Genomic DNA, 24,071 nt, shown 5'->3' with positions numbered 1-24,071 from the left:
TCCCCTCAGAATTCCTTGAAAATTTCACCTTCATACTCTTAGGCATAGTCGTAATAGTAGTCACAATAGTAACATTGATATTACTAGTAATAGCATTGAGTAGCGGTTGCACTACTAGCAATCAAATCAGCGATTTGGACTCCCAATCAAATCAGCGGATTTCAATCTGGTGCAAAGTTTATACGACTATTCGTTCCATAAGAACCTTATGTGCCCGCGGCATAACTTATAACTCTTGCCCATAGGCTCTGGAGGATTGTGTCCACCCTAAAGGTATTGTTGTAAGATTTGTGGACTATTGGATGCAAAATAACTACCTTACAATTTCAATTGAACACGTTTTGGGAAAAAAGGATTTCAGGGGGGGCTATTCCCTCTCCAGCATGTTTTACTCTAAAAAGGGAACTAGAACTATACATTTACAATGAAATGACCCTCATCTAAAATTCACATTACCACCCCTACCATAAAAACCTTATATGCCTCTGGGGTATAACTTACAACCCTTACCCTAGACTTTGGGGGACTCTGTCAATCCATAAGTCATTGTTATATGATCTTTGGACCGTTTTGAACAAATAGCTATCTCAACATTTCTATTATGCATTTGTGTTTATACGACTTGGGAGGTGGCTACCCCCCTATCACTTTGACCCTTGAAAATTGGCACTAAAACATCTGATTTTCAATCCAATTAGGAGTTTATACGACCATAAAAACTTTCCATAAGAACTTTATATGCCCTTGGGGTATAACTTACAATCCTTGCTCTGAGGGCTCTGGGGGTTGTCATCCTCAAGGACATAATTTCCGGCTTTCTCAAAATTTTGATTAGATGTGTTCTTTGAACTGATGGGCGTGGCGGGTGCTTGTTGCCGTCTAATAACTTTCGACTATTAAAAAGGGCACTAGTCCTTTCACTTTCCCATCGAATGAGCCTTTTTCGAAGCTTCTATGACAACAAATAACCATCTCAAAATCTCTATTAGATGCGATTCGGGAAAATACGAGGTGTGTATGTGTATGTGTGGGGGGAGGGTACCCGCCCTCCGATCACTTTAAATCTTAAATGGGGCACTAGAACCTCCGCTCACCAATCCAATGAGCCCTCTCCAAAGTTTATACGACCGCCCTTTCTGCAAAAGACCTTATATGCCCCCCAGGGCATAACTTACAACCATGGTCCTGAGGGCTCTGGGGGAGTTGCCATCCTCAAAGGCATAATATCCTGACCTTTTAACTTCTTTTTACAAAACTGTTACCTCAAAATTAATTTTGAGTGGGGGTGTTTAGGGGAATGATGGGTGCGGGGGGAGTAGCTTCCCTCCAATCACTTTGACTCTTAAAAAGGGCACTATAACATCTGATTACCAGTACAATAAGCCCACCCAAAGCTTAAATAACCACCCTTTTTACAGAAACATTATATGCCCCCAGGGCATTACTTACAACCCTTGCCCTGAGGGTTGTGGAGGGATTTTCGTTTTAAAAGACATAATCTCTGGACTTTTCAACTGAGCTATCTCAAACTTTTGACTGGATGTGTCTGGGGAAATGGTGGACGTTTATGGGGGTTGGTTGCCCTCCAAGCACTTTAGAATAATAAAAAGGATACTAGCCGTTTTAATTTCCAATGGAGTGAGTCTTTTCCGAGGTTTCTACGACAACCCCTTCGATACGAAATGCCATGATTAAAAAAAAGAAAAAAAATAATGATAAATAATATATAGTGCCCACATCGCTCTTTTCTTGGGCAGCGCTATTGTACTGCCTACGATAAGTCAAGATGACCTTTTAATTCGTTATTTTATTTTATTACGAACATAAGACCTGACTTGAATTTTCTGTGGGAATACTCCTTTAAAGCAAATGATAAAACCATTATATGAGATAACAAGAAACAAATTACTGTTCATGGACCCTGACTGTTCCTGGCACGTAGCACTCTGTGGCTCGTGTGACTCCTGGTCCCGTGACACTTCTTACCCCATGGATCACTACATTAGAGTTCAGGACAGCCCAATCCATTGTAATACCCCAATCTCTGACCCATGGTACTTTCTAGCCCATGGCACCCCGTACAATATGGATCATCCTGACCAATTTCAAGGTGGCAGGTTTCAAGTGTGTTTGAAATGCTCATGCTCCACAAGATACTCGAGACATACTTTTAAGAATGAGGTATCATTCGAGATATAAAAGTATATAATTTCTCAAAATCGAACTTTTCCTCTCGTTATGCCATTGATCTCCTCCAAAGCGCAAGCCCTTGGCACTCCGTGACACCTTGTGGCAAATATTATTTTTCCTTAAGCCTTTTCAGACAATTTCAAGATAAAAATTGCGCTTTAACTCCAATGGTATGTTTTTGCAAGCGAACCCCTTGTAATACTCCAAGGCAGTTTACGGCCTGTGACACTCTCTGGTTGAACCATTGTTACCCTGCGGCACATATAATCCTTCCTAAGGCATTGTTAGACATTTTCTTGATAAAAATAGTGCTTGAAATTGATCGGTTGGTGTTCTCGCAACCCCTGCATAATATTCGTTACGCATTTTAAAACATTTCTATGATAAAATGGTATTCATTTTGTTTTTATAATTTTAGCCTGTTTTGGTTCCAACTGTTAAAACTTATTTTCTCTATCCAAGGATCTTATTCATCCTTTTCTAGTTCGAAAATATTGACAGATGTTTTTGTTTCAACGGTGTGCCATTTCAATGTTACATCGTGATGTTCCAAGCCATTTCACGGCCCGTGGCACTCTCTAACTGACCCAAGGTACCCTGTGACACCTATTATCTGACAAATAATAACTGTATAAACTAAAAAAACTAAACAGATATGAAAAGCCCTAAGGTCTTCCCCAAAACACATTGTTTACACTGGACAGGTAGGAAAAAGCCTAAGGACCTTCTCCAAAACCAATTGTTTACACTGGGCAGATATGTAAAATCCTAAGGGGCTTCTCCAAGACACAGTGTTTGTATTGGTTAGATAGGACAAAGCCTAAGAGCCCCTCCAAGACACATTATTCACACTGGACAGATACCGGTCCCAGTTCCAGTTCCGCCACTTCTTGCCCCGGTTACAGTGATTCTAGTTTCGATTCTGCTGGCTCCGACCCTGGTGAAACAAGCTAAACAAGCTACAGCCAAGCATCCAGTTCTGGACTCAAAGTCTAGGATTTTCGACTAGAGCCAATCATAATGTGTCAATTTCTATTATTTTCATCATTTATGTTTTCAAACTGAAATTTAATTTTATTTTTTTCATTGCTATTTTTTTTAAAGTAAATATGCAGAACCAGACATGATACTGAAGCACGCTAAGGCAATTGTTTGGCTGATTTCACCCATTATCTTAGTGACTGTAAAAACAAGAATTACAATTTTGAAAGTTTTGCCAGAATAAGCTCTCGTGATTGGTTAAAAATGACGAGTGTAATCTAGTTGAAACAGAATTTGTAGTTTTAACTATGCGCGGAATTTTACTTGTGAACAGTAGTTTACATTATTTTCTTTAGAATTCTTTTCCTAGACATTCTTTTCTGCCCAGACACCTATCTAGACAAGGGATTGTAGCTACACATGCATGTGAACGCTGCTTTAGCGACACTGACACAACAAGCTTTACAAATTATTTGAGGAAGGAGACCTTTGTGAAAGCAACTTAAAAAAATGCTTTTGTTCCTAATATGGTGGAATTGATGAATAAATCAAGGTTAACCTAGTGAATTTGTTAACTTATATAGAAACCAAGAGAAGATAGCTCGGTAGTTTATGGAGATAGCGAATAATAGAGTTGTACAATTTGGTTCAGACAAATATCTTGGCTGAACCTATGTAAGGCGAGGAATCTTTGACTCTTCAAACAATTTATTTTATGATTGTAGTTCAAAAATTTGTTTTATCGATGTCATCATTTGAGTAAGTTTGTTTTCTTTTTTATTTATTTTATATTGTATTTTGCTGATGACGACTGTAATTACTATGTTGATCCTATGTTATTTACTGTTTTCGTATTTTTCCTCGTTATTTTTTTTTTATTTTGTGATGGAAATGCAGTGTGGTCCTAGTCATTATTAACTTGCATAGAGGAAGATATGTATGTTGCAAGAAAAGTGACAATAGCAGCCCATTTGAACAAAATCCTACTAATTTCAGTTCGTTGAATGATGCACGAGTGCCCTTGTTCCGTATGAAAAAAAAAATGCTTGAAAACCTCTCACCTACTGAAAATAGCTTTAAGCTGGCATGTACGCAGGGGGGGGGGGCTTCGAGCCCCCCCTGAAATTTTGTGAAATGTGTAATTTCCTCATGGTTTCTTAGGATTTCTGGCAAAAGTAGGACATTTATTAAGAATCTAGATACATGTGTGAAGCCTTTTTGGGGGGATTTTACAGCATGCAAGTATCCAGTCAAGTCACTGCCCAATTATTAACCCATTTTCTGTCCAAACTTTTACCCTCTTTGAAGTAATTAGCAATTATACTGTTATTTTTTTGTAAAGAGAGTTTGCTTTCCCCAGCAAAATAGAATTATCCTTGATATTAGGGCGTTTTTCCCCCTTTTCAGGATAAAGTACAGCAATTAATGGATCAATTTTGGAAAACATAATTTTTCATTAAAATCTACCTTTTTACAATAGAAGAACTACCCCCAACAGCACTCATATTGCACTGTTCACCCTAAAATTTCCCTTTCAGTGGGATATAATAGATTAATCACTGGTTCTAAATCGCTATGAACATAACCTGAGCCTAAAACGTACTTTTGAGGCTTCAGTCTTTTTCCCACCATCCGCTACAATACTGGAGATTAAAGTTAATCTGTATTTTCCGATATACGTTCTTTTTGCATTACTAAATAAAAAAGTGCTACTTTATATCTGCTGTTTTGATGGTTTTGGCCCCCCCCCCGAAAAAATTCCTGCGTACGTGCTTGGCTTTAAGTATCATTTTCTCACGAGTTATATACCTGTTAGAAATTACTTTGTATTCTCTAAGGTATGAAACAGTAGTTTTAAATCCCCCAAATTTTGGGTGAGTAATGAGTGAGACTTTTGGGGCTCCCCCTTGTAACCTATAGCCTTTATTCCATCATTGAAATAGTTTTCTCAACCCGAGATCAAGGAAACTGCATATCCTACCACAATAACATTATGATAATTATAATCATTCAATACTTAAAAAGTGAAAAATATAGAAAATTAAAGGGGACAACAAAGTTTTTCTCAATAGAAACTACAATATATAAAACAGATGAATAATTTGATAAGGTCACTCGAGATTAAAAAACAATTGTCGAAGATAAAATTGATTCGATTTTTTTATAAGTAAAGGATTAAAATTTTACCCAACATTTCAATTTCAGCTTTTATGGCAGAAGATGCTGATCATTGTAATTTAATTCATGTTGATTGGGAGAAAAGTGCCATGGCACCCCTTTATAACACTGCGGCAGCTAATTCTAAGGAAGTTGGTTATGAACTGTCAAAACTCGTTCATTTTCTCGTCTCTAATGGTGCTAATTTGTCAACGGTGCACATCGTTGGATTTAGTATGGGTGCTCACGTAGCAGGATTTGCTGCAAAGCATTTCAAGAAAAACTATGGGCAAATGCTACCACGTGTTACTGGTGAGAATTTTTTCTACTTACATGGCTCCCTTCTTTCATACAATGGTGATCTATGAGTTAAGAAACACACTCAGCTCTACACAATTTTGTTCTTAGGGGGCTTTTAACACTGACGAGCTATAAGCTCTAGAATGGGTCCCACTAAGTCGTGCCCACTTAGGAACTTAGGCAGAGGATCTTCAAGCTCAATCCACCCCTGTCCCCCAGCAAAATATTTTATTAGTAGTAGGTTTTTTATAAATAAAAGATGTATATTATTTATGTAATTTGCCTTATTTGATTTCAACCGCCGTAATGTGGCTCGTTGTCAAGTCTAATAAAACAGGTCTTTGAATGGGGCAGGGGGGGGGGTCACCCTAACCCGGTCACTCTTCATGATAAAGTTTAGGCAATTCTTTATTTTGGGATTGAGTAGGATATATGTTGCTGAACTGGGTTCATTTGTTATTCAGGGGATTTTTTTTTGATTATGTATTAGTTGAACATTAAAATATATTTGTCGATCCTCCTTTCTTCCTGTTGCACACCAACTGTTTTTGAAGTTGATATTAGTAAACAAGGGTTTACTGTATTTACTTTTAGTTTTAGATCGTTTACTTTCTGTTTATTTCTTTAGCCTACTCTATTTTATTTTCTCCTTTACGTAAACTTCGGTTTTGACTTTTCCTCTCAATTTTCTTAGGGAACAAATAAATGATTGTCTTATTTTCTTCTCCATTTTCTTTTTTCTGCCTTTAACCTTGTTCGAATGTAAGATAGTACGTCATTTTTGAGCTTCGAGAATTTATGAAGCGAAAGTATATGTTTATACCTAGTAAAATGCAGTCCATTTGGTAAAAAAAAAATTGTTGACAATCATAGATGCCGCAGTTATGGTAGCGTAAAAAAATTTCTGCACACTTTTCCTGGAACATTTTTAAACTCATTTTCACCGCACGATCTGGTCTTATGTTTGTTTTTGCCTCAGACGCCTTTGTGCTGTGACGAATTGTTAGTAGTAATATTGGTGTTAGATATTGATTACTGTAGGATGAGGTGTGTGTTATTAAGGGCCGGAAGCTTCAGCAATATTATTAGGGAGATGACGTCTTACTTCGGCTAATTATTGTTTACAGGTTAACTTAAAATGTAAACCAGCCCCTTTTTTGGGACACCCTCCTTTTATACTTTAATAACAGCTGCTGAAGCATAATGATGGTTGAATTAGGTTAACATGAAACCTCAAGAATTGGAGAGTCTAGCAAAAAAAGTTTGCTTTTGTTTAATCTAGGACTAGACCCAGCCTTGCCGTGGTATTTTGTCAGAGGAGCCTTGGAGAGACTCGACTATACAGATGCAGATTTTGTCGACGTCATTCACACGAATGGAAAATCGAGTTCGATGTTTGTTGGTCTTGGAATTCATAACTCAATCGGTCATGCCGACTTCTTTGTCAATGGTGGGGACAAGCAGACAGGGTGCCAAGGGTTGCTGAATAGAGTTCGTGAACTTCGTGGGTATTCAAACCCCTTTTTTTTCTTTTATTAATTTAAAAAGCTTTTCCACAAACTAATTTTTTCAAAGAAAAGTAAAGAGCTCCATTAAACCAAAATAGAGCAGTAATAAAGTCAAATAACCTTCTAAGCGTAAAACTACCACAAATCACCATGAATAAATAAACGAAACCCAAAACAAACATAAATTACAATAAATAACCTAGTCAAACCCAAAACGAGTATAAATTAGCATAAGTAGGTCTGACAATCCCTACAGCTTCTCAAGACCATACATTTTAAATGCATGAATGTATATCAGTTTATACATGTTAAACTGTCAATCCACATTCATTGTTTTATTTCAGTAAAGTGCAAATCATGTTCCGGTCTTGAGAAGGCATGGGGGCTGTCAGCCCTCCTCATAATAATTTCTGCTCTCTTTGAGTTTGAATCGGTAATTTATAATAATTTCTGTTCCTTTTTGGTTTCATTTGTTTATTGCTTTTTAAAAAAGTTTCTGTTCTTTTTTGTTAACACAGTCTTTTTCACGGAAAAATAAAATAATTTTTTTATACCTTTTCGATTTTTTTCAAAGAAAATCCTTAGCTTGGCTTGCTATTTGTTAGCTAAGAAATTTTTCCAGCAATTTTTAACACCATACACCCTTTTGAAAATCTGAACGAGGATAGTATTGTTTAATTTAGTTTTATACCTCTTCAAGTGGATCTAAAAAATAAAATTTAATACCATTTCCAAAAAAATTCTATGTATGCTCTTTAACAACCTGAATACACTTTCACTCTTTTGATTTGGTTACATTGTGAGAGCACGAGTGGTAATACTAGTAGCTCTGAAATTTTCAACTTAATACCCTCAGTCGTTCTTGGGATATTGCTGAGATAGTGATTTGTGGTAGTTTTATGCTTGGAAGATTATTTGACTTTATTTTTGCTCATTTTTGGCTCAATAGAGCTCTTTACTTTTCTTTGAAAAACTCGTTTTGTGGAGAAAGTTTTTTAGATTAGTTTCTGTTTGTTTTTTTATTGACATAGTCTTTATCATGAAAAAAAAAACAAATCTTTTCAGTTTTTCATAAGAATCCATAGTTTGGGTTGCCGTATTGGGCTGCTATAGTTTGGGTTGCTGTGTATGTTGGAGAAACTTTTTTCTACATTTTTAAATCTGACACAAACAGTGTTTTTTGATTTAATTGTATAACTCCTGAAATTAACCTGAAAAATAAACTTGATATCATTCCCAAAAGTTTCTATCTATGCTCTTTGACAACCTTGACACTTACATTCTTTTTATTTATTTAAATTGTAAAAGCAAAGAATTAAATTGTAAAAAGCAAACATATGTCATACAAATTTCTCCATAAGTTGCGGTTCAATCCCACTTTCTTGAAGGATAAGCAAAAAAGTTTAGGATCTTTATATCCTAAACTTGATATTATTCCCAAAATTTCTATCTATGCTCTTTGGAAACCTGGACACACTTACACTCTTTTTATTTATTTAAATTGTAAAAGCAGAAAATTAAATTGTAAAAGCAACCATATCAAACAGTTCGTGGTAACGAACTGTAGTAAGGAGCGACCCGGCTCAATAGTAAACAAAACTCTAAAAAACGGAATTTCGATGCTAAAAGATATATCAAAAGAATAGGATTTTTATGCTGATTTCAAATATATAAGTTTCATCAAGTTTAGTCATTGTCATCAAAAGTTACGAGCCTGAGAAAATTTGCCTTATTTTGGAAAATAGGGGGTAACACCCCCTAAAAGTCATAGGATCTTAACGAAAATTACACCATCGCATTCAGCGTATCAGAGAACCCTATACAAAAAATTTCAAGGTCCAATCTACAAAAATGTGGAATTTCGTATTTTTTGCCAGAAGACAAATCACGGGTGCGTGTTTATTTGTTTTTTTTTGTTTTTTTTCCCAGCGGTCATCATATCGACCAAGTGGTCCTAGAGTTTTGCAAGAGGGCTCATTCTAACGGAAATGAAAAGTTCTAGTGCCCTTTTCAAGTGACCAAAAAAATTGGAGGGCACCTAGGCCCCCCTCCCACGCTAATTTTTTTCCCAAAGTCAATGGATCAAAATTTTGAGGTAGCCATTTTGTTCCGCATAGTCGAAAACCATAATAACTATGTCTTTGGGGATGACTTACACCCCACAGTCCCTGGGGGAGGGGCTGCAAGTTACAAACTTTGACCAATGTTTACATACAGTCATGGTTACTGGGAAGTGTACCGACGTTATCAGGGGGATTTTTTTGGTTTGGGTGTGGGGTTCAGGGGAGGGGGCTATATGGGAGGATCTTTCCTTGGAGGAATATTTCATGGGGGAAGAGAAATTCAATGAAAAGGGCGCAGGACTTTCTAGCATTACTATAAAAAAAAACAATGAAAATATAAACATGAAAAAGTTTTTTCAATTGAAAGTAAGGAGAAGCACTAAAACTTAAAAAGGAACAGAGATTATTACGCATATGAGGGGTTCTAAAAATACTTTAGCATAAAAAGCAAGGTATTTAGGAGGAGATAAACACTTCACTCTTTATGCTAAAATTTTTTTAAATAATTTCAACTATTTATTCTACGGCCTTTTGATTCAGGGGTCATTCTTAAAGAATTGGGATAAAACAAGATTTAGTGTGAAGAGCGAGGTATTAACGAGGGGACCATCCCCCTCATATATATAATCAAAAAATAAGAATATAAAAGTTTGTTACGTAAGTTAATTCTTAAGTTACGTATTTTTTTTACTAATAAAAACGTTCGTTAAAAATAAAAGATCTAGTTGCCTTTTTAAGTAACCGAAAAATTGGAGGGCAACAAGACCTCCTTCCCCACCCCTTATTTCTCAAAATCGTCTGATCAAAACTAAGAGAAAGCCATTTAGCCAAAAAAAGAATTAATATGCAAATTTCATTTTAATAATTTATGTACAGAGAGCCAAAATCAGTCATGCATTAATTAAAAAACTTTCAGAAATTAAATAAAAAAAACAAGTTTTTTTAAATGAAAGTAAGGAGCGACATTAAAACTTAAAACGAACAGAAATTACTCCGTATATGAAAGGGGCTTTTCCTCCTCGACACCCCGCTCCTTGCGCTAAAGTTTGATTCTTTCTCGCAACTCTACTTTTTAAAACAATAAAAAACTTTAGCGTAAGGAGCGGGGTGTCGAGGAGGAAAAGCCCCTTTCATATACGGAGTAATTTCTGTTCGTTTTAAGTTTTAATGTCGCTCCTTACTTTCATTTAAAAAAACTTGTTTTTTTTATTTAATGTCATACTAAGCTTTCCATAAGCAGTAGTTCAATCTCACTTTCAATCCCACATCATGTTCTATGGATGAAGGATAATAGGTTTCAAATAATCGATTTAGTAATCCAGCTGAGAAAATTGAAAAGTAGGTTGTTATTCAATGGGATTGAAAGTGGTCATAAGAAACAATTGAAAGGAAATAGAACCTTCATGGGAGACCGTAAAGACTCAAGCTCCAAGGAGGTTACGATGAAGGAGAACCGGGTTGAGCTAGCTGAGGTTAATTTGTGTCGTGATGAGTTGTCAGTAGTAGTATTAATAGTTGGCTAGCTAGACCTTTTAAGGAATTAATTTTAATGAATTTTAATTTTAGGAAAACCTTAATTAAACCACTGTATAAGAAAGGTGACAAGAGTGAGTGTCGTAATTATCGAGGCCTTAGTCTGGTCTCTGTAGGTAGCAAATTACTGAGTAAAATGATACTTTTTAGACTGAGAGATGGTGTAGACAAAGTTTTAATGGAAGAACAATGCGGTTTTAGAAAAGGTAGAGGACGTGTCGACCAAGTTTTCACTCTTAGGTTAATAATTGAGAAGTGCCTTCGTTGTCAAACACCTTTGGTCCTCAGTTTTATCGATTATGAGCAAGCTTTCGATTCTGTTGATAGAAGAGCGTTAACAAAGGTCTTATCGTTATATGGTATTCCAGAAAAATACATTAAAGTGATTTTTGCCATGTACGAGAATAATACTGCTGCGGTTAAGGTAGGAAATGATGTTAGCAATTGGTTTTGTATTAAATCAGGAGCTAAGCAGGGTTGTGTTCTATCCCCCTTTATATGGATCCATTTTGATGGACTTCGTCTTAAGGAACACAAGAGAGGCAATTGGAGACCACGGAATCAAATGGGGAGGAAAAACGCTCCTGGACTTAGATTATGCTAATGATTTAAGCATGTTAGATGAAAGTGTGACCAAAATGAGTGAATATTTAGAGGTTTTGCGAGTTCAGGGTGCTAAAATAGGCTTGAAAATTAATGTGAAGAAGACTAAGTCACTAAGGCTAGGAATAAGTGAAGATGAATAGGTGACATTAGGAAACGAAAAGATTGATCAGGTTGGGAGCTTCAGTTACCTTGGTAGTATTATTGGTGAAGATAATGGGAGCAGTGAAGATGTTAAAAGTAGAATAGCTAAGGATCAGGGTGTTTTTTCACAGTTGAAAAAAGTTTGGAAGAATAGAAAGATAAGTCTGCAAACCAAGATTAGAATATTAGAAGCTACAGTGATGACAGTGGTCAAATATGGCTCTGAAGCATGTGCACTCCGAAAAGCAGATGAAAATTTACTAGATGTTTTCCAGAGAAATTGCCTACAGATTGCTCTGGGTACCCGGCTGACTGACCGTATTTCAAACAGTAGGTTGTACGAAAAATGTGGTTCATTCCCGCTTTCTAGGGCTATAATGAAAGAAAGGTTGAGATGGCTAGGTCATGTTGTACGGATGAAGGATGACAGATTACCGAAGATTATCCTTGTTGGCCAACCGTCTGGGGCTACACGGAAAGCAGGTCGTCCTTGTCTGGGTTGGGAGAATGTCATAAATAAAGATTTAAAGGAAATGGGAACTTCCTGGGAGGGTGTAAAGAGGGAGGCTTTAAATAGATTAGGTTGGAGGAGGAGCGTGTGTAGCTGTGTTGGCCTCAGGCGGCTTGGTGCTGCAGTGAGTTATTAGTAGTAGTAGTTGTATAAGTGTTTGTTAAATTTATGCCTTATATGGTTACTTTTTTTTAGTTTCTGTTCGTCTTGAGTTTCATTTATTCTTTCATAGTAATTTCTGGTATTTCGTTTTAAGCTTGACTTGTTATGGGACTTTCTTCTCGTCTTAAGTTTAATAGGGCTCTTCGTTTAACTGAAAAAAAATTCTTTTTTGGAAAGTTTGTTTTTAATTAATATGGTGTAAAACGTGGGCTCACCTGATATTGAAAGAGTTATTGGCTCGAAACTTTAAGGAGTCATTGCCTGGTTCAAAAGGATCAAATATTATGTTAAGCCAAGAGGAAGGGGCTAAGAAATGGGCCTAAACCTTTTGTTGCTGGTCAGTTTGAAAGTAGAAGCTGCAAGTCCTTGGAATTAGAAAGGCTAATTAACCAAAAAATTACGGGTATGTCCCTCAACTACAACAAAAATGAGGTCCTCTAAGAGAGTGTCGATTGAGGCTCAAGATTTGGCTCTCCTTAAAAGGAGATGTATTGAAATTAAAAAATATTGTGTTCCTCCAGAATATCAAAATATCATACATTTAATATCTTAAAAACAGCTTCAAGGACAGAGTATAAACTTTCAGGGTTCGTAGGAAAATATATAAGGGGAGGTGAAGGGTAGTTAAAATTTTTAATTGAAGAGAGAGGCTAAACTTGCTTTGTTTCTGCTTAACCAATACACTTTTCTACCTTCAGCTGTTATACAACTTAAAATATATTCTTGATTAGGCAGTGAATTAATTCAAAAGACACTCATATGTGGTCAAGCTATCAAAAGAGTCCATCTGCAATATCTCAGAAACGAACTGGGAGCGTTAAAACTATCATCACCAAACAGCCTAAATAAAACATTTCGAATATCCAGGTGATCAAGTTGAAAATTTCAGAGAGGAAAAAGGTTGGAAAGCAAACAATTTATTTTGACTAAGAGGATGGGGAAGATGGAAAGATTTAAAATTTTATTCTCCAATCTGTATTGAATTTCTGGTATGAGCACTTACTGAACCAGAATACATTTCTGATCAAGTAGTGATGTAAAACAAAAGAAGTCATATGCGGCTTAATTATCAATAAAGAGTATCTGCATTAACTTGGGAACAACCTGAAGAATTAATCAGACATTTGGAGAGGTTCCTGGAGGACCAAACAAACCCCAAACTTTGAAAGAAAGGTAGGAGTAAGTTAAAAGAAACTATAGAGCCATGTTATCAAAATAATATTATTTATTTGAAATTTTTATACGAATTATTATTCGAATATATTCGGAATTTTTGGAGTGCATTTCAGGTTTGGAAAATTTGGAGTACTGAGATAATCTAAATGTCATTATAATTTCACTATCAGAATATGATATCTTTAGCATCTCCAAAGGTACTCGTAGGAGAGGGAAAAGCTAAACGATGTGTTTGGAAAGGATTGAGAGCAAAGTTAGGGAGGGAAGTAAGAACTATAAAATATTTGTCTTCTGAAATGCTGGTTCATCCCAAAACATTCTAACAATATTTTCTTGACAACTGCAAGCTTATATCAGAAAGCTATTGGGCAAGAAAACCCTTATACTCAAAACCTTACAAATAACAATTAGTTACAAGTAGAGTTTTTGTGACTAAATATTAATCTTTGCATTAATCCCCATCAGGGATGTCGTTTTTTGGAGGGAGGGGATCAAAGGGGCAGTTGTACCCCAATAACACGGGGAGAAAAAATATTTGTATATGGGGGAGAAAAAAATTGTATCCTATACTCCTTGAATATCTGGATATAGACCCTTTTGCCCTCCCCCTTTAAAAATGCTGGAGATTCTCCCATTGATTTTCTATAGTATTAAAATTGGTATTTTTGTTATAGCTGCCTGTAGTCACATGAGATCCTGGAAATATTTTTTGGAGTCGGTAGCTAGTGCAAAGAAATTTCTGGCAGTGCCTTGTCCCGACTATCCATCATTCAAAGCTGGCCTTTGTGGTGATTGTGACAAAACCAAGAGTAATTGCAGCATGGCTCTACCAATGGGGTTTTGGACTCCGCCCACGTGAGTTTTTTCTTCCCTGTTAAATAAAAATGGGGGTGAAAATAATAAAAGGATGCCACAAACTAATATTAGAATTTTTATACTTGTTGAAGCTGAAGGTTAATGTTCTTGATTTTTTTTTTTTGCTTAACGAATTGGTAAAAAAGGAATGGAAAAACAATGGCAATAATACTTTTCAAAGGAAAAACAAACAAACAACTGACTATTTTGGTTACACGCTTCACTATCTATATCGACTTCAGCTGATATTAATCTTAAAGACTTGACACAATTTAAAAATCCTAAAATGAAACATTCACAGTAATATAACATTAACCTGGCATTTAATTCGCGGAATGTAAAATTGGTTCGTTCTCTACGAAAACAAAATCTCAGACTTAACTGCCTTCCTGTTTATAATTAAAATTAACTAAAGCTAAAATATATCGAATTGAAATTCTTTTTTATTCTGTTACCTTGTCAATTTATGAGTTTGTAACCCCTTAACTACTCAAATGAAAAAAAAAAATCGAATTACTTTAGCTTCGATCAACAAAGAAATTCTTAAAATAAATGCAAAACTTTTCAATCGCCTCCCAGGAGAATACAAATCGTATTAAAGTCACAATTCTGTAAAAGATAAAGAAAAAAGAGGAATTGAATTTACTCCAGAATTCCTCAATTCAATTGAAACTGCAGAATTACTACCACAGTAAAAAATAGTAATATTTTTAGCTCAGTATTTTGCTAAAATCAATTTCAAAGTTCAATTGACCTCTTCTGTCATCCTGCAAGGCTTTATTGACCTTTAAAATGGCTAATTAATTAAAAAAATGATTAAAATGTAAAACTTACTCAGGTCAGAACCTTTAAGAATAGTTATGACATGATTGATGTTTACTCGCCTTATTCCAACTGTAAAACATCGTTTTGAGATTTTTCTGGCTTCGACTTCGGTTGGCAAAGGATTAAAAAAATATGTATATATTAAAAGCACTGGGAATGGGAAAAATCCCTATAAGTCGGTACCTTATGATCACTTTTTCGTTTTTATGATCGTTTTTTAGGGACAATCTGTTTCCGTTTGGCCACAGACAAATGGCCGAAAATGATCATCTTTGGCAATCTGTAATCCTTCATCCGAATAACGTGTTCTAGCCATCTCAAAGTATCATTATAGTGCTAGACACTGGGATTGAACCACACTTTTTGCACAGCCTGCTGTTTGAGATTCAGTCAGTTAGTCTGATACCCAAAACAATCCGTAGGCAAATTCTCTGGAAAACATCTAGCAAATCGTCCTCCATTTTTCGGAGCGCCTATGCTCCAGAACCTTACTTCACCACTGTCTTCACTGTAGCTTTCAATATTCAAATCTTGGTTTGTGGACTTATATTCCTGTTCTTCCAAACTTTTTTCTGCTGTGAAAAGACACCCTGAGCCTTTGCTATTCTACTTATAACATCTTTGATATATCCAACGTCTTTACTAATTATTAATTTAAAGAACTTTTCCACAAAACAATTTTTTCAAAAAAAGTAAAGAGCTCTATTTAGTAAAAATGAGCAGAAATAAAGTCAAATAATCTTCCAAGCGTAAAAATACCATAAATAACTATCAATAAATAAATTAAAATTAAATGAAAATAAATTAAAATAAATAGCCGAGTCAAACTCAAAACGAAAAGAAATTAACATGAGTAGGGCTGATAACCCCCATGCCTTCCTAAGGCCAGAACATGATATGCACTTTACTAAAAAAAGAACAAATATCTGTGAATTGTCAGTTTTATTAATAATGGTATTTATTCCTTAAAGCTGTGATAATTTTCAAAGATTGGGATGCCATGTAAAATAGAACTGGTAAATGATATAAAGGGAGTAATATGTTGGCTTGCATTAGTATGAGGGTTGTCAAGAAAAAGATTTCAAAATATCCTGTCACATCTGTTGGAAACAAAACTAGAATTTTTTTGAAAATAAGAAAAATTTTCTCAGGCTCGTAACTTTTGATGGATATGACTAAACTTGATGGAACTTATATATTTAAAATCAGCACAAAAATTCAATTCTTTTGATATATCTATTTTTATCAAGATTCCGTGTTTTAGAGTTTGGTTACTATTGAGCCGGGTCGCTCCTTACTAGAGTTTGTTACCAAGAACTGCTTAATTTTGAAAATAACAAGGATAAACATTGCTTCAGAGCCATTGTTGGCGCAAAGGACGTCAATTCGGCGTTTCTGTTGCTGGCAACGTTGAAGAAACTTGATTGTATTTTCACCCGACTCCAAAGATGACTATCAACTTCCTTTGAAAGTCTTATTCTTCGGGGAAAATTTCTCAGCAGTTTCTTTGTCTGGGCAGGATTCAAATTTTGAAAGTGTTTGAAATGTTTGGGTGAGAATTCAACTGAAGTGAGAGCGAACCACCACAGTCTCAAAACTGTGTGTTAAAAATACGCTATAATTTGATTGGTTTGTATTTTGGTATTCCTTAGTTATGTATAGAAAGAGAAATAATATTTCTTCCTTTATGAAATCTGACCGGCTTTTGAACTGTAAGATTATCAGTAATTCAAGTTCCACCGGATTGGCTCTTCTGTGTGAAATTCAGAGCCACAAAGAGACAAAAACATTTTTGTGTAGCAAATATTACCATTCTAATTAACTCTAATGGTCACCATTTCTTGTAGAGCCCGAGGAAATTTCTACTTACTAACAAAAGGAAGGAGGCCTTACTCCTACACCTGAACCTGAGAAGTACACAAAGTCACTTTGGCTATCCTGTCACCGAACCTTAGAATAGTGAAACGAGGGACTTGAATAGCTCACTAGTCATAACGCTTGACTGCTATTCTCACAGTCAGATAAACAATTTTTTTAACAAATTAATTTTTATATAATTTTTTAGTTTTGTTTAATTTGTCATTTTTTAGTTTGGTTATTAATTCGTTGGATTTTGTATGTTTAGGTAGTTTTACTGAGATCGTAAGAAACTATTATTAGGTATTTAAGCTTTTGTTTTAGTAAACTAATAAATAATGTTAGAGGTGAATAACATTATGTTATAAGTAAACATTAGAATATTATAACTAAATTACATATTATGGCAGTACATAAATATAATCCTAAATAGTAAAAAAAAATGTAAATATCTTTTTACATGATAATAAAAACATAAATGATGTTATAGCAGTAAAGAATAATCATCACCATGATCATCATTTCACTTATAACCCTTAAAAAATGGGCACAGCACAAAAAAGACAGAGCAGAAATAAACAAAATAAAAGAAACAACAGAAATAAACACATTCTTGGACAACTTCAACAACGGACAAACAGAAATGACCAAAGATAGGAAGACTTCTGGCATTCAGAATCACGAAAAATACCCAATACACTTCTCAATAACCCCAGCAGGTTTTACCAATTGTAACTTTCTCTGCCGAAAAAAGTTGCTTACCCATGATGGTATTTCCATTAGCTACTTTGCATATTCTAAATAAGACGATGAACTTATTGTTCTTGCCACGGTTAAAAAAAAGGGCCAACATGAGCAAGAGCAAGTAGGTGAGAAACTGTTAGGTTATTATATAACTGAGAACAGTAACCCCTACTCAGATAAATCGAGTAGTTAAGTAAATCGAGCTACTGAACTTCGATTTCCTCTATAGTTAAATGGTAGAAAAACTGCTTTATCACTATCTAAACTCAAACCAATGTGCTCATACCCTTGCTGAAAAAGCTCAAAATTCGAAGAGCATCTTTAGAAAGTGCAGGAAAGGTTCAGTAAGCCATACGCAAACGTAACTTGCGAAAGATCAACTCCTTTGAAGATAAATGCACAGTTCAACTTATCCTGAGCACCTGTAACGTAATTATTAAACAAAACTGGAGAAGTCAAAGCTCCTTTGCGTACACCTTTCAGGATCCTAAATAACAGACTGTCGTCTTTAATTCCAGCATTCAAATTTCTATAAATATACCTTAAACAAATAATTACAACAGCATCATAAGGGCCTCAAGCAAAACTTTTTGCCCATTCAAAAAAGTTTTTGGCCCATATTTAAAATGTTTCAATGTGGATGGCTTTCCGACTAATGTCAAGGGAAAAAGAGGTGTCCCCCTTTTTATTTCTGTGCAGATGTGTTTGAAGATGTTGTGCTTTTACGTATTTTGATTACAAAGAAATTAATAAATTTTCTTAAAATCCCCTGTCGTCATCTTTGTCCAACCAATCTAAGTGCGTCTCATTATGGTGTATCTCCTTAGACATTGGATAATTAGGGATGTCTTTACATTTTTCACGCTGACAGAGTTTGTATGTCAAAAAATCATACAAAAGGTATCTGATCTGAAGGAGGACAAATGCAGGTTATTCTTATGTAATGCAGACTTGAAGTACATGTGAGCAACATAATTAATTGAAGTGCATGTGAGCAACATAATTAATTGAAGTGCATGTGAGCAACAGTACGTGAGCAACAAGTACGTGAGCAACATTGAAGTACATGTGAGCAACGTAATTATAGCCTGGAAAAGCTTACTTCTTCTTTATGTTCGAATATCGTGTGTTATGCCATAGTTTGTCTAAATGAGAGCCCAAACTACGTTTGGCAGAGATTGAAAAAGCTATTATTATACCTGCGAGTTATCATAAGCACTGCAATAACGCCACCTAAGTAAAGAGCGATGTGTATTATTTATTTATTATTATTTTTGCTTTGCTTTTTAAACTAGGGTACTTCGTACAGAAGGAGTAGCAGAAGGAGTAACTTTGAAAGGGGCTCATTTGATCGGAGATTGCAATGTCTAGTGCCCTTTTTAATGGTCCAAAGTGATTGGAGGGAAAAACGCCCCCCTCCAACGCCAATCATTTCCAAAAACACATCCAATGGAAATTTTGAAATAGCCATCTTGTTTGGCGTAGCTTAAAGGTCTGAAAATGATGCCTTTGAGGATAATACCCCCCACAGCCCTAAGAACAAGGGCTGTAAGCTATGCCCTGGGGATATATAAGGTTATTATAGAAAAAAGTGGCCATATAAACTACGGAAAAGGCTCATTGAACTGATAATCAGAAGTTCCAGGGCCCTTTTAAGATTCAAAAGGGTCAGGGGGCAGATTACCCTCCCTCTTTTTTGGTTCTAGATCAGGACAGTTCGTATAGACAATTTGTCATAAAAACTTTGAAAGTAGCTCATTCTATTGGAAATTGCAACTTCTAGTGCCTTTTTACAGTCAAAGTCATAGGAGAGCAGCCAGCCCTCCCCCCTACGCCCATCATTTCCCCAAATACATAATTTTGTTCAGTGTAGTTGAAAGGTACAGTAATTCTGTCTTTGAAGATAACAAATCCCCCACAACTCTCAGGGCAAGGGTTGTAGGCTATGCCTCTGGGGCATATAATGTACGGAAAGGGAAACTTCAGAGGAGGCTCATTGGATTCAAAATGAGAATTTGTAGTGTCCTTTTTAAATTTCAAAGGTATCTTAGGGTCACTAGCCCCCCCCTTATGGTATATTTTTTTCCTAATACCGCCACAGAAATTTTGAGACAACCATCTATTCAAAACAGTCCATACTTCGCATAACCATATCTTCGTGGTTGACACAACCCTTCTGAGTCTGGTGGCAAGGGTTTACCCGGGAGCATATATGCTTTTCATGGAAGGGGTGGTTGTGCGATCTTTAGAGGAGGCCTATTTCATTGAAAATTTGAAGTTCTAGTTCCTTTTTTAGGGCCAAATATGATGGAGGGCACCTAGCCCCCCTTCCATGACACCCTCTTTTCCCCTAACGCATCTGATCAAAATTGTGAGACAGCCATTTTCTTCACCATAGTCCGAAGAACACATAACAATGACTTCAGGGCTAACACAACCTTCCAGAGCCTATAGGTAAGGGTTATAAGTTATGCCCTGGGCATGTAAGGTTTTTATAGAACGGATGGTCGTGTAAACTATGATCGGCTGATTTGAATGAAAATGCTCTGTTTAAGAGGCAAAACTGAATGGAGGGCAACCAGCCCTTCTCCCACAATCCTATAATTCTCCAAAACAAATCCGATCAAAATCTCGAGAGAACTACTTTTTTCAAAATTGTTGAAAGGTGCAGTAATTATGTGCTTGGGGGTGTCAACCTCCCCACAGTCCTCAGTTCGAGAGCTGTAGATTAGGCAATTCGTAAATTGTTTACATACAGTATATGGTATAGTGCATTTTTTTTATTTCATTTTCCAAAAAGACGAAGGGAATTCAAGTGAATGACTCATTAAATGACTGGGTATAGTAGTTTGCAGCTTTCAGTAAATGATATGGAAGATGATCAAAAAGGGAATGTTTGCCTGCTACCAATGCTACTACAACTCCACTAATATTACTGCTACCACTACTACTACCACACTACTCCATTTATAATATTGAGGGGAAATTTGAATTGAACCAAAAAGACGCTATGCTCATGCACATTGTCAAAAGACCGTGACTAAAGAATTAATTCGGTAATTAAGTTGAAACTTTCATGAATGCTAAGAGTGGGAAATCATCAGACTACAAGGCAATATGTACACGCTAATACTAATACTTCTATCTCTGCTAAATTCTCTACTATTATTAATGCTTCAGCTACTGCTTCCATTGCAACTACTTGTAAAAGCAATACGTTAATATTGCCGCTGCTACTAGTACTACCGCTATTACTACCAATACTACTACTAGTAATACAATTACCACCACTATGAGTACTATTACAGCTATGCCTAAGGGTATCGAGGTTAAATTTTCAAGAAACCTTTTTTGGGGGAGGGGGGTTAACTAAATCACGACACACTGTCTGTATTAAGGTTGACAAAAGGGCTTAACAACAGTGCATTACAAACAGTTTGGTTTGTGAAGCTTAAACTAACAGGGCTTGTTGTGGGGGGTAGTGAACTAACCAAATGAAAATATTTGCATCCTATTGTTATTGCTTCTATTCATACTGCTACTACTGCTACTATTATTACTACTTCTACGACTACTACTGCAACTAAAGATAAGGGTACTACTAATTGTTCTTTTGCTGCTACTACTAATACTGCTACTAAGGCGAAAAATTTGGGAAATATTGAAACTATATAGAACTAAATTGGTTCATACCATGGCCACATGGGTGGTTAAGAGGACGTATAAGTTGTTTTAAAGGCAATATATATACCGCCAATACTACCATTATAGCTATTATATCTAATCACCCGAAGGGTATTAAGGAAAAACTTATAGGGAACGTTTAGGGGGATATTTAATTAAACGAAAAACTCATATGCATGCAGGTTTTCAAAAGGGCATACATGCAAAAGGGCATGCAAGTTGCATGCCGCTTAATAATAACTAGAAATATTATTGAAATTTTTAAAGGAGCTAATTCGATTGAAGGTTAAAAGTTCTAGTGCCTTAAAGAGTAAAAAGAGACAGGAGGGAAAGAAGCCCTCCTCATAAGACCATTATTTTCCAAACACATCCAGTCAAAATTTGGAGACGTCCACTTTGTTCAGCTTAGTAGAACAGTCTATATGCTACGTCTCAAGGGATATCAAATTATTTTTCTTGACCATTTTTATGCTTGATTGGTGTTTCTTCTACTTTTGTTCGGCTGTATTAGTTGTTTCTTTGTTTTGCTTTTTCTTTTTAGACATACGAAGAGAATTCGGCTCTATTATAGCTTGGGATAGCATTTTGAAAATAAATATTATCTTACAAATATGTAATTGGTCCATTATGCTTTAAGACTTAATGCTGTTTTAAAACTAAATCAAAAGGTACTGTGTGTATGGTTGCCAATGAGAAACCTCAGCAATATATTGGGATATTAAATTAAACAATACTATTTGTGTCAGGATTAAAAACGATTGAAAAAGTTTTTCCAGCATTCAAATAGCAAGTCATACTATGGATACTTATAGAAGAAAAGCAGAATGATATATAAAAATTTTTTTCCCATGAAAAAGATAGGTCAGCAAAAAAACTAACATGAGTAGGGCTGGCAATCCCCATGCCCTCCTAACACCTCCAAACAGTCAAGAAGTCTTAACGGAAACCATAACATCCGATTCAACATATTAGAGAATTCTATTGTAGAGGCTTCAAGATTCTATCTACAAAAAGGTGGAATCATGTAGGTTCAACCAGAAGAAAGATCACAGATGCGTGAATATTTGGGTTTTTCTCCCGGAGGGGGACTGCATTGAACCATTGGCCCTAGAAGATTAGGAGAGGGCTGTTTCGAACGGGAGCCAAAAGTTCTAGTGCCCTTTCAAGGTGACCAGAGACATTGTAGGGCAACTAGTTCCCCTCTCACGCCACTTTGTTCGTTTTTTCCCTTGTGAAATATTAAGATTGCTATTTTTTTCTTTAGTTCATTCCCATTTATCATATTGTCCTATTGTTTATCTGGCAACATTTAAAACCCATCTTAAACCGTTACAAATTGTGCAAAATCGGGCTGTAAGGATTTTCCATAAGTATCTACCATCACCTTCGTCATACCCTGGTAAGACGACGACAGAAACTCCTTATTTGTTAATGCATGTTCTTCCTATTTGTTGTCTATGTAATTTTTCTTCGGTGCTTTTTAAAATTAAATATGACCGTCAAATGCTCCCAGTTTATTTTCAGTCCATTGATATGCTTGGGAGAAAGGGTGAACTTCATCATTATGAGACTCGGCATAAAGACCAGCATATTTCTTCTCGATTTATAACGGAGCGGTCGAGATTTTCACCAAGGAACATGGTAACAAGCCCATGGAGAAAATTTCGTACTGTATATGATGATACTAAATCGTTTAATATAATAAGAGTTGAACTTTTAAATTTTTTCCTAGAAACGTTTCACCATTAATCCTTTTTTTCTCTCTCTATGGATTTTTTTTTTAATTCATCATCTCTTATTGCTCATGATGTCATTCTCCGTGCACGTTTGTTTGATTGTTTTGTTATTGTGGTATTTATTTTGTCATTCTGCTTCATGTGGTGGGCCGTGGACTTGGGTATTGGATCTTCAACTAATATTATTTATGTTGTAAATATTGATGGGGTCACCACAATCACGAGCTCTGTCTCTCCGTGGTAACCCAGTGTATTTTATTTGTTATGCGTATTATATTAATAAATTGAACTTGAAACATTCGATCAAATTTTGAGATGGCTATTTGACTCAGCATAGTTTAAAAGTATAATAAACATGCTTTGGGAATCACATGACCCCCCCCCCCCCAATAATCCTTGAGGATAGGGCTGTAAGCTACTTAATTCCCACATTGTGTACGTTTTGTATTTGTTATGGGAATACATGACAAATTCTGTGAGAAATTTTCTGCTATCCTACAGGAAGGATTTCTCACGGAGAGAAATGTTTCAAGGGGCAATTTTCAGGAAAAGTGGTACACGAGAGGCGGAAGGAGATTGCCAGGCACTATTTGAAAAAGAGACAGACATTAAATTTAAAAGACAAATTATTCATCTGAAAGTAAGGAGCAACGCTTAAACTTAAAATGAACAAAAGTTAAAATTTATGTGACGGGCGCTGTTTCTTCCTCAACCCTCACTCCTAACGCTAAAGTTTGACTTTTCGTCAGCTTTCTTTAGGAAAGACTGGTCAAACACAAGGAAGGGCCTTCGAATTCGAATTAGAAGCACTTTTAAAGAACTTTAAGACTTTACCATAAAGAGGGAGAATCGAGGAAGATGCAACTCCCCTCATATACAGAATAATCTCTGTCTTAAGTTTTAATGTTGTTCTTTAATTCCAATTGAAAAAACTTGCTTCTTATTTAATTAAAGAAAAGAAACGTATATGGCATTCTTGTAGGCTATTTTGACGTTTCTAGGTTAAAATGGACACTTTCTACTTGGATACGGATCGACGTGC

The 24,071-nt window shown here is 35.8% G+C and overlaps 1 protein-coding gene across 3 annotated transcripts in view; it reads left to right on the top strand.

The window, feature by feature from the left end:
* The window catches only part of LOC136035165 (pancreatic triacylglycerol lipase-like), a 60,535-nt gene extending 38,404 nt beyond the window's left edge, over positions 1-22,131 (top strand). The window contains exons 4-7 of one of the 3 annotated variants that reach the window (XR_010619354.1): positions 5,377-5,640; positions 6,911-7,136; positions 14,003-14,183; positions 16,856-16,874. Coding sequence is in view for 2 of the 3 variants with exons in the window: in XM_065716733.1 (XP_065572805.1) it covers positions 5,377-5,640; positions 6,911-7,132; positions 14,003-14,183; positions 16,856-16,913 (725 nt within the window). In the remaining variant the exon portion in view is untranslated. Of the gene's footprint in view, positions 1-5,376; positions 5,641-6,910; positions 7,137-14,002; positions 14,184-16,855 lie in introns of all 3 variants that reach the window. The other 2 variants (XM_065716733.1, XM_065716734.1) reach the window with 2 other exon arrangements.
* Positions 22,132-24,071: the final 1,940 nt, after the last annotated feature.

The sequence above is a fragment of the Artemia franciscana genome, chromosome 14, assembly GCF_032884065.1.
Source record: "Artemia franciscana chromosome 14, ASM3288406v1, whole genome shotgun sequence".
Taxonomy (NCBI): Eukaryota; Metazoa; Arthropoda; class Branchiopoda; order Anostraca; family Artemiidae; genus Artemia; species Artemia franciscana.
The sequence above is the reverse complement of the archived record's forward strand: the minus strand, read 5'-3'. Positions and strand labels throughout refer to the sequence as shown.